Source organism: Brugia malayi (genome assembly GCF_000002995.4).
Source record: "Brugia malayi strain FR3 genome assembly, contig: Bm_v4_Chr3_scaffold_001, whole genome shotgun sequence".
Taxonomy (NCBI): Eukaryota; Metazoa; Nematoda; class Chromadorea; order Rhabditida; family Onchocercidae; genus Brugia; species Brugia malayi.
In genome coordinates, this window is record NW_025062477.1 from 4,070,881 (window position 1) to 4,085,911 (window position 15,031).

Here is a 15,031-nt window from a genome sequence, read left to right on the forward strand (position 1 = left end):
AAAAAAATGAATAATGGAAATTGTTCGTTACAATGATACATAAATGATAAATGCTATTGCTTAACAATATGCTAATGGATGGAATTTTAATTACATCCACAAGAATCTAAATTCTTATATAAAAAAAAGAAAGAAAAATTCAAATTATACGAAAAAGTAATCATGAAATTGCAAAAAAAAAAATTTAATTTGATTTCAATTTTAAATTTCTCTTGAAATTTTAGAGTAGAAAAAATTAAACAAAAGAAGCAAAAACTAACCTTATTACTAGTGGTGGTAGTAGTATTAGTAGTAGTAGAAGCAGCAATGGTAGTAGTAGTAGTAGTAGTGGTACCATCCGGTGACATATTACTACCAGGAAGATGTGATGCAGCTACCATTAAACTTTGAATATAATGTTGCATCATTTCTTGGCATTGTAAATTTTGCATGAGATAATTACCGGTTTGCAATGGATTACTTCGATAATCACCATTTTCCGGACCGGTTAATTGTGAAGAATCAGTTACACCGTTATTGCCACCTAATGATGTTGTAACAATAGCAGCTTGTTGTGGCATAAATGGTGTCATAAATGGATTAGCAAAAAATGATGGCATTGAATTTGGCATCATTGATATCGAATTATTTACTGAAAAAAAAAATTGTCAAGATTGTTAAAATTTTCATTATATTATAATAGTATAATAAAATATAAAATTTTACTTACTATAAATTGAAGAGAAAAAAGAAAGAAGTATAATTTTATGTTTATTAATTATTGTAAAATTATAATATTATTTTTGAAATTAAGAATTAAAGAGAAAAAAATCAATCAATCAATTAATCAATTAATTAATCAATAAAATAAAAGAGCAAACAAAAAATTCTTTTTTTTTTTTTTCTTTTCATTGCACTTTTCAACATTTCTCTTCTCTTTATCATTTGATCTTTCTTACTTTCTCACTTCTTCCTTAATTATCTCTTTTCTTATCTTTTTTTTATTCTTATTTTATCATAATTATTCAAATGTTTTTTTTTTTCTTTTCCTATGTTTAATTTATTCTTTCTTTTTCTTTTTTTTTTCCTCTAAAAAAAAAAAAATTCCAACTTCTAAAAAATATTTTGTGAAAATTAAAAAGGAAAAAGTCGCTAATCAAAAATGAAAAGAAGAAGACAAAAAAAAATTCAACTATTCTCTTTTCTTCTTCCTTTTTAATTTTTACTTTTCATTCTTTTCTTATTTTCATTTTCCCTTTTCTTTTTTCATAAAAAAAAGGGAAAATGAAAAAAATAAAAAAAAAAGAATTTTAAATGCCAGTAATTAATGAACGGAAGCTAATACTAAATAACCAATAAAATGGAATAATTAATGATTGCCAATAGTTAAATTAAATGTTATTAAGGCATTTAATTCAAAGTAAAAAAAAAAAAATTTATTTTTATATAAAAATTTCCTTCAAACATTCATAAAAAATAATTACCCACAGACAAATACACACATACACATACACATACATACATACATATAACATATTTCAATATAATCCGTATATGGCATATAATCCGATAAATCAGCCAATATTTACCAGCCGAATTGTCCACTCCCAAGTGTATCATCTGTCCGATGTTAGCTATATTTCACAAGAATTTATTTGTTACCCACAAAATTTAATCATCAACAGCGGTCCAAACATGAAACTATCAATTCAAATGAAATTATCCACACAGACACAGACATACAAGAACATACACACACACACACACACACATACACATACATGTATGTATATCATAAAAATATTTAAATATAAAAAAAAAAAGAAAACTTTAAAAATGGAAAATGATATGAATATTAGTTGAGAAAAGTTGAAAAAAAAAAACAAAAATAAAAAATTTTTACAAATTTCTTAAATATTTTTGAATGAAAATAAAAAAAAAAAGAAAAAAAAAGAAAAAATTTCATATAAACGATAATATATATTATAAAGACAATAAATATATAAAATAACCGAAAAAAAAAAAAGAAAAGACATTTCGATTTTCACATCATTTAAAAAAAAAAAAAAAAGTAATTTGTCATCGAAGCATTCATTTCATTTCAGACCCAAAATAAAAAAAGGAAAAAGAAAGAGGAAGAAAAAAAAAAGGATGAAATAATGAATTTCACACATTTATTAATTCTTTAAAAAGTAGATAATGCATAAAATCATTGTTTACATTTACATTTCTTCTATCATTCTCATTTCATATTTTCATTCTCTCAAAAAAATAAATTAAAAATATTTCAATTTGCATTCAGTAAATTCACTAAAGGTAAGTTATCTTCAACTGATCTAATTGTTATCAGAGAGTTTCTTTTGTTCAAAATGTTTTATCAATATAAATAGATAAATAAGCATTACTGATAAGCTATTGAATTCATTTAATTTACAGTTAATGATTGTATATTCAATTATTATAAAATCATTGCATTTCTCCTTATGTAATTATTTCAAAAAATATTCAATTTAATCAATTTTCTATCATAATTAATTCAATAAATTCATCTTTCATTTTATTATTTATCATTTTTTATTTTATTTTATCCTATTTTTTCATTTTTGAGGATATTGGTTCAATTTTCAGCAAAAAAAAAAATTATAATACAATCGATTTACATATAATTATTGTGATTATAATTACTTGATAGTAACTTACTTTCAAATTTTAAATGGCATTTATTTTTCCACCATTATTATATTAAGCTATTTATCATTAAATTCAAATATTCCACTTCCACTTCTAAAAATATCTTACACCAAAAAATTATAATCAAAATTAATTGGATAAATTCAATAAATACTTTTGTATTTTATATTAACTACTGATAAACTCTTTTACTGATAGACATTTCTTATTCTATATCAATTACTGATATCACACATTGATAAAAATTCCTTACTCTATATGATATCATAAATTTCTCTCAAATCAAAACTTTCAATAAAAGATGACAGAAAAAAAACAAAGAATTTAAAAGACTTCAAATAATACATCGAATATTTTAGCATATAAGCTATTAATAGCTTGAGAATATTAAGTGAAGGAGTCAAAAAGGATGTCAAAAAGCGCTCTCGAAATTTTTTAATCAACATTTATCAAGAAAGAAGGAAAGGAAGCAAAAAAAAGATGGAAGAGAAAATGGAAAAAATATTTAATCACTTATTTCTGGACTAAAAAAAAAAGTCTCATTTAATAAGTAAATGATGAAACAAACAAAAAAACAAAAAAAAAAACTTAAAACTAAGTTTAATATTATGGAATATAATAATGAAATTCAAATTGTTCACCAACCATTTTTTTCTCTTTTTTTAATTTCATCCTATTCATTTCCTCTTTTTCCTTCCCATTCACTTTTTATTTTTTCATTTCAAAAAAAAAAAAACAAAACAACTATGATTTTAGAAAAACGATTTTTTTTTTGTCCTCTAAACTACTACAATATTCGTTTATTTGATAACGATAAGATAAGCAAAACGATATCACTAATAGTTCGTATCAATTATTAACAATATTGATCATTATCAGTGCAATCAATAGAACATTGGTGTCATCTGTCTAAAGTCTTTTGTCAACTATTCATAAAACAAAAACAAAAAAAAAAAAAAAAAAAAAAATTGAGGAAAATGAATGTCCTGAAAATGAAATACTTTTAATACTTACACCTATACAGGTACACTATAAACAGGTATATACATAATATACTTGATAATATTTAAATTTCCGTTTGAAGAGAAAATTAATTATTAAAATGAAACAAAAAAAAAGAGAGTGTTTAAATTAAATTAAAAATTAATAACTTAAATAAATGAAATAGAAGGTTTACTGTTATGATAAAATTTATGCTATTTTATTTATTTTCAAGAAAGAATCAAAGAATGAGTGAAATGAATATGTGAAGCTAATAAAATAAAAAATATCGAAAAAATTTTTCTCTTTCATTAAATGAAATAATTGGTAATATAAAAAGCGAAAACTATGTATAAACAAATAATTAAAAGTGAATATAAACAAAAAAAAAAAAGAAGAAAGTACATTATCATTAATCAAATCAGTTCATAATAATTATTACATTCTGAAAAAAAAAAAAAACGGAAAACAGAAAACGGAAAACTATTTTACAGTATTAAAAAAAAAGGAAATGTGAGAAGTTATGAAAGAATTAAGTTACTTTCTTAAAATTTAAAAATGAAAAATAAAAAAACAAAGAAAATGAAAACATAAACCAAATGATACATATGCGCATATGCGCATATGTGCATATGTGTGTATGTCTTTGTCCAAGCATTTTAAATAAATTCGTTTTTCCTCATTTTTTCTTTCTTTCTTTTTTTTTTCCTTTCCCTCATTTAAATCCATCTGTTATTTTATTCAATTTTTAATCCTACTACATCCTCCCCGCCTTTCCCCTATCTCTCAGAATTCCTTCATTCTTTCTCCTTCCTTCCTTTCTTCCTTCTGCTCATTTCATATGCATTACAAAACCATCCAACAAGCCATCTCACTGATAAATGATACCTTCAAGACACGAACGCCTCATCACCCATCACAAGCAATAACGAATAACAACAATTGCGCTCACCTCAATCCTATTCAAATATCAGCCCTGTCTGTACATACTCATCCATCATCAATATTTTTATATATATGTGTGTGTGTGTGTGTCCGTGTCGATTGCGCACACCTGTCTGTCAGTTGTGCACCCATTTGTGTGTGTTCCAACGATATGAAATATGAATGTAGTCTGTACATCACGATAACTCATGTATTATATGACTGAATATATATATACATACATACATACACACACACACACACACAACACACACAACACACACACACACACACACACAACACACACAACACACACACACACACACATATATACATACTTATATGTTCTTAAACTTATAAAGCACCTGTTCAGATTATATATAAAAGAATAAATTAGAAAGCGATACTTTTCAAATAATTTAACAAAGTAATAAAGGAATACAGACACGTATCCTCTACATACACGTGCAACGCAAGTACCATACATTAGGTGCGGATATATACGTATACACGTATGTACGTATGTAAGTATAGACGTATCGTATTAACTTAATTAAATAATTAAATTAATAGCATAACACAGAATTATAAAAGAGTAATTATCTTTCGCTGAAAAAATTAAAAAAGCTTTTTTGTGATAAAATCAATTTTTTATAATTGTTGTGCTTATTTAGCTTAATTTTTCTCTCTCTCTCTTTAACCCTTTGCTCAAATTTTACAACGAAAAGAGCTATTTTAGAGAGAGAGAGAGAAAGAGAGAGAAGAGAATGATAAAAAGAAATTGAAATCCGAAATACATCCAATTCACTCAGTAAAGAATTCATTTGCAATCAAAATAATCATAATGTAATAATCACATCTTTTAATATTCCTAAAAATGAAATAAACAAAAAAAAAAAAAAAAAAAAGTTAACAATAAAACGGGAAATAGCAATAATTCAAACAGATGAGACCAAAATTGATTTCAATAGAAAAAAAAAGAAAACAAAAAATTGAACAAAAAAAAAAATTGGAAAACAAATGTAACATTATTTAAATGTGTGCTCTTCCTGAATACTAATTTAATACTTTTTTTTGATTTTATATCTCTTTTTGTTTTGTTTTCCTCTCGCATTAATTTCCTATTATTTAAATGTAAATTTATTTCAGAAATCATTCACTTGTCATCTAATGGTCACATTTATTCCTTCCTTATTGACCAATTCATAAATGATACTTTTTTTTTTTTTGTATGTATTGAAAATAACTAAAACAAATTAAAGACTAATACTTATCTATCTATCTATTTTTTTTTTTAAATATACTTTGAAAATTTTTGAAAAAAAAACTAAAATATTTATGTGCTGATTATAATTTTTAAATATTTATTAAACTATATTATATTACATAATATACAATTAGCAAATATCGACAGTTTATTTTAATAAAAAAAAATTTTTTTTTGTAAATTTAATGATAAATATAGATTTGGAAAAAGAATATTTTAGAAAATTACCAAAAATTTCATTTCTCTTAAAAATTTTAAGAGAAAAAGGGATAAATAAAAGAGAGAGAGAGAGGGAGAGAGAGAGAGGGAGAGAGAGAGAGGGAGAGAGAGAAAGGAAAGAAAGAAAAGATTGAAATTTCATTTATGTGAAAGAAATTTGAGAAGTCTAATCTCTTGCTAAAAGGAAAAGGAAAAAGAATGAATGAATAAAGCAAGGAAGGAAGGAAGGAAGGAAAGAAGAAATTGCTAATTTTAAGATAGCTACCATTTTGCCTTCAGCAATTCTCTCTCTCTCCCTCTCTCTCTCTCTTAATACATTTCTCAAACAAAATATTTTGAAGTTTCATCTAACAAAAAAAAAAAAAAAAACTAGTTTACGACATCAAAATTCATTCCTACAATTTCAGTCTTTTTCCTTTTCCATTTAAAGCCTAAAGTTTTTTTTTTTCAAATTTCTTTTCCCTATCGATAAATTTTTCACCGGAATTTCTATTCTTTTTTTATAATAGCAATTTTATTTTTATAAGTAGAACCAAATTTCGTCTACTGTTAGATTTTTAAAAAATTTAAATTTAAAAAAGTTAGATTTAAAAAAAAAATTGAATCAAATTTTAGTTCAAAATTCTTAAAATAGAAAAATTGACATTTCAATAAGAAAGAAAAAGAAAAGTTTTGATTAGGCTTTAAAAAATATTATATTATATAACCAAATTTATACAACCAATATAATAAGTTTATTGAAATAATCCAAATAAAACTTTAAACGAAAAGAGTAATTTAGCACAGGTGCATAATAAAATGAAATATTTATTTAAATACGAATTACTAATTAGCAAAAATGAGTTATAATTCACTATTATACTCTTATAAATACTTTTCTGGCTAATATTTTTAAACATATGCTTTCATGTTGCCGTAAAAAATTTCAGGAATTATTGAAACTAAAAATTTCGAAAAATTTAAATCTGGCTGAAGAACAAAAATTTTTTCCCTTTTTTTGTCTTAGTATTAAATTATTGAGTAAATAGTAAATTTGTTTGTTGCAAATTTCAAGCCAACAAAAAATGTAAAATGATCAAATTTCAAGTTTTAAATTCTGATATATATAATCAAGCAGTAATAAAAATGAACATAGATTTTAGTTTTTTAATTTTTTTTTCCCAATTTTAAGCTCCAAATTTCTTGGCAAAAATATTGGACAGCCAACGGTAGCTAACAAAAAAACTTTTCAATTTAATTATCAAAATATTATTCAGTTCATAATTATCATTCTTTTCGATAATAAACTCTATGATGAATTTCATCCACAAATGGAAATAATTAAATGATAAACTGCTACTAAAACATTTCGATATTTCAATTTTATATTGACTAATTAATAAATAAACTTTTCGTAAATAATAAAAAAATGATATTTCAGTAATTAAAATTTCAAGTAACAATCAATTTTTTTTTTTTTTTTTTTTTTGATTGTTAAACTTCAACAACTAAACAATTTAAGTTTATACATTTAAAAACAACAATATTTTGAAAGTTTTGAATTAAAAATTTCAATAATTATCATAGTTTCCATTATTTTTCTATTATTTTGTTTACGATAATTACGTAAATGTTTTTTTTTTTTTAAAAAAAAAGGTTAGAAATTAATTGATGAATTAAATTAAAAGTATGTTCCCCTAAAAATCTTTCACCTTTTTTTTTTAAATGAATCCTTAGTTTCATTCTCATTTTCATAATTATTTTATCTTTTGTATCTTTTTTTTTTTAAATTTCTATAGCTTTTCCTTTCATACATTTATTATTATAAATTTAGCTTTCGACAACATTACCACATTACTTTCTTTGTTCAAAAAAAAAAAAATAAATATTTCCTATTTTGCCAATTAAAATTCAAAACATAAGAAAAGTAAAATTTAAAAAATGAAAAAGAAGAATAGGGAAAGAGGATGAATGAAGTGATTTCAATTGAACAGATAAATAAATGTATGCTTACATCATTCTTTTTACCAAATAATAGAAAAGATTTTGAGAAATGATAACAAAAAATAAAATGATAACATTATCATCATCATCACCTAATCATAATCATTATCACAATCGTTATCATAATCATCATTAGCATTAATATTATTAATGTAACTATTGTTATCAAACATTTCAAAAGTATTAAGAAAATTGAAGAAAAAGGAAAAATAATTTACATTTATTGCATAATTAATCAGCAGTAGATAAGAAGGAGATTCATATCAAATTGCTAATGTTAGTAACAAATTGAAATCCTTGGAGACATCTTTTTTTCTTCTCTCTCTCTCTCTCTATTTCTTTTTTTTTTTATTTTTAAAAATTTTAAATCTTTTTTAAACAAAAAAAAAAAGCATGAAATTTTAGTGACTACTGTTTTTTAATATGAATAATTTGCTAATTAAGAAGTGTTGCCTAAAAGAAATTTATAAAATGATACTAAAATTTTGGCTCTTTTCTTCAATTTATTTCATTCCAAATAATTTGAAACTATGAATGAAACTTTACAAATTATTCAAATTAAAAAAAAACAAAAAAAAAAAAAGAGAAAAAATAAGACAAATGATGTGTCTGACATTTAATGACATAATCAATCAAGCATTAACAAAAAATTGGAAATTTTAATCCTAGCAAACAAATCAAATTTTACCTGAAGAAACAAAAAGAAATCTTTTTGTTTCTAAAATGTGAACAAAATTTCAGATTTGAAATTCAAACTTTGAAAATACATTCTGTCATTCATACTTAACTATAAATTTTCATGTTAAATTTGCATAAAAAAAATTTTTTTTTTAAATTTAAGATTAAGAACAATTAAAACTAAAACATAATGATACATCAGCTTTAATTAACTAATTACCAACCAACTGACAGAATCAAGAAAAAAAAAAAAAAAAGAAAAAAGAGATCGGAAAAAAATTGAAACATAATGATAACTTCTAAATTTTTTGTTAATTTCAGCATTGATTCATCCATCCATTTAACAATTTCAATTCAAATTATTTATAAATATATTAGAAATGAAAATTAGATTAGAGCGTTGCATGAAAAACGATTTCAATACAATCATTAAATAATGGAAGAAAAACTGATACTATAGGAAAAAGTCGTAATTTAGAATTCTTCCAAAAAAAAAAAAAAAAAAAAAAAAATGAGAAAACATTTAGCTTTTATAATTTTTATTTTTTAATTTTAACAGATTAATATTAATAATATATTACAAATTCATAATTATTGCAGAAATTTTCCCATCACAATAACTTTTATGGAATCCGGAAAGGAATATTTTTTTTTTGAATTTTTATCACTTTCTTTCCCTCATTTCATGGAGTTTTATATATTTCTAATATTTATTAAATATTTTGATGTTAAATATTTACACTAATATTTGTAACAATTTATTGACTTATCTCATATTTAATTAAAATTATGTATGAATAAAGTTATTCATTTCATGAAGCTTTACTTAATTAATTATAACGCTAATAGATTTTATCTTAAACACAACAAATAATAATTCATAACAATGCTAAAGCTAATTATTTAAATTAAATTTATAAGCTTAATCTTTTCATTTATTAACAAAGCTATTTACTACTACAATAGTGTTATTGCATTTTTTTTTTTAAATTATCCCATTATTAATTTATTAATTATCCTATTATTAGCTCAATAATTTGTTGACATACAAAATTACACATATATATATGTGGAAATCTCTTAGGAATATAATCAAATAAATTATCCATTCAAAAAATCTAATAAAAAAAAAAAATAATAAACGGAAGACAAGAATGCGTTACGGAAAACAAAAAAAAAACAAGGATAGTAAGACAACAACAATAACAATAATAATAGTAATAATGATAATAATGATGATAATAATAATATTAGCAATAATAGTAATAGCAATAATAATAATACTGTAAAGATCAGAGGGAAAATAAATAAATGAAATGTAGAAATGTGAAAATATGCAAACATGATGAATTAACTGATTGAAGAGTGCTGGGAAAGACTGGAAAAATAGGAATGAAAGGAAGAAAAGGAGAAAAAAAGAAAGTTGAAAATGATTTATGGAAGTGTATGGATATCACTTATGATAACGAGAAAGAAGCACTTGGGATTCAGGCCTGAACGATAATGGGCCTTTTGGAGTGATGAAAAACTTTAGGCCTTTAGTTAAACAATAGACTCCAGAAATGCTCTTCTTTTCTTTTCTTTTCTCACAATTTCTTTCATCAAAAAACACAGACACACACTTATATCCTCTCTCTCTCTCTCTTTCTTTCTTTCTCTTCCCCTCTCTCTCTCTATTTTCCCTCTCTTATATATATATATATATATATATATATATATATATATCCATTAATACTTTATTTTGGATTTTTTTTTTTTGTTATAGCTAAAAATTGTTAATTTAATTTGAATTATTTATCGCAAAAAAATACATTGTCTTTTCTTTTTTTACTTAAAAAATATATCAATACAGAGGGAAAGAGAGAGAGAGAGAGAGAGAGAGGGAGAGAGAGAGAGAGAGAGAAGGGTAGGTACACATTTTTTTTTTTTTCGTATGCAAAAAAAAAAGAAAAAATTCAATAAAATATATTTGTTACTTAATAAATAAACAAAATAAAATGCTAATAAAGTAACATCGAAATGATCAATAATTTTACGAATTACTTTATTGCATTATTAATTATAAACGATTAAAAATTTTAATTCTCAGTTGATATTTTAGTGAATTAAAATTAAGGAAAACCACTAATAATGCATCTTTATAGCATTCTCATTTAGCAAATGCACAAATTCATTTCAATTAATGTAAATAAATTTTAAATCATTGTAAAGTAATTTTCAATTTTAATGTTTACAATATTTGCACAACATTTATATACAATTACAGAATTAGGTTAATTAATTAGTAACGGCCTAACATAATTTTATCAATTTTACACATAAAAATTGAGTTAATCATTCCTTGCATTAATACACATCTACGAACGTATAACTTACGTGATAAACACTTACGTGTGATGTAATATAAGAAACTTATGTAAGACGAAATAAACATGTTAAATCATTTAAAAAAAAAAGTTTGAATAAATTCTTTCTTTCATCATTTCTTCTTTTTTATTGCTGAATGAAATTTTAATAAATTACTTATTTACACATTTGCGAACGTATAACTTACGTGATAAACACTTACGTGTGATGTAATGTAAGAAACTTATGTAATACGAAATAAACATGTTAAATCACTTTTCAAAAAAATAAATAAATAAACATGTAAAAGCATTTTAAAAAAAAAAGTTTGGATAAACTCTTTCATTTATCATTTCTTCTTTTTTATTGCTAAATAAAATTTTGATATATTACTTATTTTATAAAAATTTATCTATTACTATAGATATAAATTTGCATACAAACATATTAATTTAAATTCATATACTAAGTAATTCCTTTACTAATATATGAAGTATATTTTTTATATATTATATGCTTGAAAAATATAAAATACAAAAATATATCATGAACATAAATTACATAAAAAAAAGTATTTTTTTGCCAATTACTATTGTTAGATGGAAGAAAAGAGCATGCATAAAATTGAAAATTCAAGCATTAATTAATTAATATTAATTAATAAATATAAAAATTGGCGCTAATTGAAAACTCATAAAATGTATTTACATTTTATGAGTTTCTTCCAGAAAAAAACGAAAAAAAAAATGAAATCGAGTAGATTTGTTGATAACAACAACAACAACAAAAAGAAGTAAAATAATTATGCACTGAAATTCTCGACTATTTGATATCATATTAAATGATCCATCATTCCTCTAAATTTCCAAAGAAAGAAAAAAGAGGAAATAACGATTAAGATTGTTGTCAAGTATGTAATTAAAATGGAAATATGAAATGAAATGAAAATGAAAAATATCAGATATGCCCATCTCCCTACTTAATTAAGTTTTAATCCAAGAATGAATTATTGGAAGATTCGAGAATGCAAGAATAATTTTCAGATAATTAACGGATCTTATTGCTATCATCAAAACATTTAACTTTATGATAAATTTAACAATGAATAAATTGATAATATTTTTTGAATATTCTTTTCATATCTTTAGATTTTATCAATTTCGTATCGTTTTCTTGAATGTTTTTCAAGTTAGAAAAATTTTTCCAAACCAAAATTACGTGAATGATTTGTATGATTAAATATTAAAAGATATATAAAGGTATTTTATGCAAATATATTTAAAAATAGAAGAAAAAGTTTTAGCGTATCATTATTTTTTATATCGTTTCTTATTTTGAGTTATTTACGACATTCTCACGTGAAACTAACTGTTCATCTTTTTTTACGTACAATCTATGGAAAAATTGAAATATTGCGGAGGAATCATTTTCATTAACAAATAAAATCATTCGCTGACTATAATAATTTATCATTATGCCTTCACGCTGCATACGTCATTTTCACGTCAAACTAATCTCCTCCACTTCAATGAACAACACTTACTTACAACATTATCACGTGAAACTGTTCGTCTTTTTTTACGTACAGTCTATGGAAAAACTGAAATATTGCGGAGCAATCACTTTCGTTAACGAATAAAATCATTCGCTGACTATAACAATTTCTTGTTACGTCATTTTCACGTCAAACTCCATTTAAATTCATCAGGTAACACGTATACACGTATCCAGTAACATCCCCCTTCTCCTACGTCTTTATCTTTCCTACCATACAAGAATTTTATCCAGGCAAAATTTGATTTTAAATCGACAAAGAAGAGAAAAGCTTTATGACATATACATATATTAACTGGCTAAATCACTCCTACCAATTTCAAAGATCATAGATCGAAATTCGATCATAGCATCGTATCATTTCTTAAATACCTTTTCCCTCCCTCTCTATACTTCCTGAAATCCCCCTTCATCATATCATTCCTAATCTTCGACTCCAAATGCTGAAACCTTAAATTTCAATTATCTGACATAATTATAGAATTACTAGGATAAATATGAAACCGAAAACAAAAAAAAAAAAAAAGACTTTTTTCAATTTAAATTTTTACTTGTTAAAATGAACTAGAAAAAATTTTTTTTTCTAGCAAAATCGATTACAACCGGTTGTTATCGGAGAGTTGTTTTAAAAAATTTTTCCGTTAATTGTCTTTTAAAATTGTTTTTTAAAATTTTCTGGCAAAAAAAAAAAAAAAAGAAATTTCTGGTCAACTTTTAATACAGATACTTTTTTCGTAATTGTTATTTGTTTTTTGTCTTTTCTTTTTTTTAATGAAATGAACCGTTAGTATTAATCTAAAGAATAAATCGAAATGAAATTAATTCCCTCTCATTTAAAAGTTCACATGTCACTTATTTAAAGATGTCAATGTTAAATGATTCATACATCAAACATTACAGTTATTGAACTATTCTTGCTCAAAAATCTCTCCATTCAGTGCAGCTCGTTAAAATAAAAGACAAAATATTAAAAGAAATTTCCGTTTGTTCTAATTAAAATTCACGTAAAGTCCACGTGAACTTAAAAGCATACCATTCGTAAAATTTGATTCCACGCTGCTACAACTTTCGGATGACTGTGGTGCTGCTGCTACCACTGTAGTTGCCGTTGCTGTTCCAGATGATGTGGTGCAATCAACATCCGGTACGGAAGACGGAATGAAACCGGAATGATCATCTGTTTGCATTGTCATCCGTTAATTTAATAAATAGAAAATATATGATAATTTAAGATAATAAAAATAAAACAATAATACAGTTAGCAAGAAATAAATTACGGGTCAAGATTGGAATAGTAATAATAATAGCAGTAGTAGTTGTAGGACAGTATGTATGGCAGTTTCAACAAACCCGCAATTACCCATTTTAACCGGTTTTTTATCATACAATTCCGGAAAAGCTGTAATCAATTATTATCACTTATCATTTTAACAATTTTGATTAAAAATATAATTGCTCCGATTAAGCTATTTTACTTCATCAAATCTCATCAATTTATCATTTCTCTTTTCATCATTTAAAAATATTTAAATGATTTTTGCAAAGATATCAAAATGAAGGAAGTAAAAGAGAAACAATTGGTGTAGTGTAGTGGACAAATTGACCGATGGAATCTGACGGAGTGACCGATGGAATCTGAAGGAATGACCGATGGAATCTGACGGAGTGACCAGTCAACAGAACATAGGAAATAAGCAATACAAACAGCTTATTCTTAGCCTTAGTTTTGTGTAAAAATAAAGAAACGAAGTGTTATTTGTTTATGTGTGTATGTAAGCCTTGTAGAAGCTAAATATACAAATACACACATACATACACATACACACACACACACACACACACATATATATATACATATTATAATCAATGAACTTTACATACCCAGCTGAGTTTCACATACACAGACGTATACAGATACACATACACGCACACACACACACATACCCACATACACATATACAGACACAGACACATACATACGTACACGATCGATACGCCGTCGTCCTGTTGTCACTTAGCTGAGTGATGGCGATGATGGTGGTGTTACGACTACTAACCCGGCCGATATGTATTCTTTTCTTTTCATCAATGGCTTTCACTTCGACAATTTACGCTGCAGTGCAACTACACTACGCTGCAAGCATAGCGTTGCAGTATTACTTGAAAGACAGAGGAGGGAAGGAAAAGAGAGATTTGATTAGAAGAATATAATTGGGTAGGAGTGACAGTGGGTAGAAATTAATTGACGGATGAAGAAGTGTTGTTATCTTGCACCAATTTTATTTACTACAATTTCATTTGCAATGAAAACGTAAAAATGGCGTAAAATATGACGTAGTAGTGTATTGTGTTATTTTTAAGACGTACGTTGAAGTATCAAGAAAATTTTGGTATGATTAATGTATAGCA

General features: G+C 24.3%; 1 protein-coding gene and 1 further gene across 5 annotated transcripts in view; one reads left to right on the top strand and one right to left on the bottom strand.

Annotated features, from left to right (window-relative positions):
* Bma-lin-10 overlaps window positions 1–13,815 on the bottom strand; it is a gene marked incomplete at both ends in the record, with an annotated part of 31,902 nt that extends 18,087 nt beyond the window's left edge. For all 4 annotated transcript variants that reach the window (XM_043079932.1, XM_043079929.1, XM_043079931.1 and 1 more), the window contains 2 exons: window positions 261–631; window positions 13,656–13,815. In XM_043079932.1, coding sequence (XP_042935866.1) covers window positions 261–631; window positions 13,656–13,815 — 531 coding nt within the window. The remainder of the gene's footprint in view (window positions 1–260; window positions 632–13,655) is intronic.
* Window positions 5,254–5,334, top strand: Bm15934. Its single transcript, XR_006228040.1, has one exon. The product of XR_006228040.1 is annotated as a pre-microRNA Bm15934 (primary transcript).
* Window positions 13,816–15,031: the final 1,216 nt, after the last annotated feature.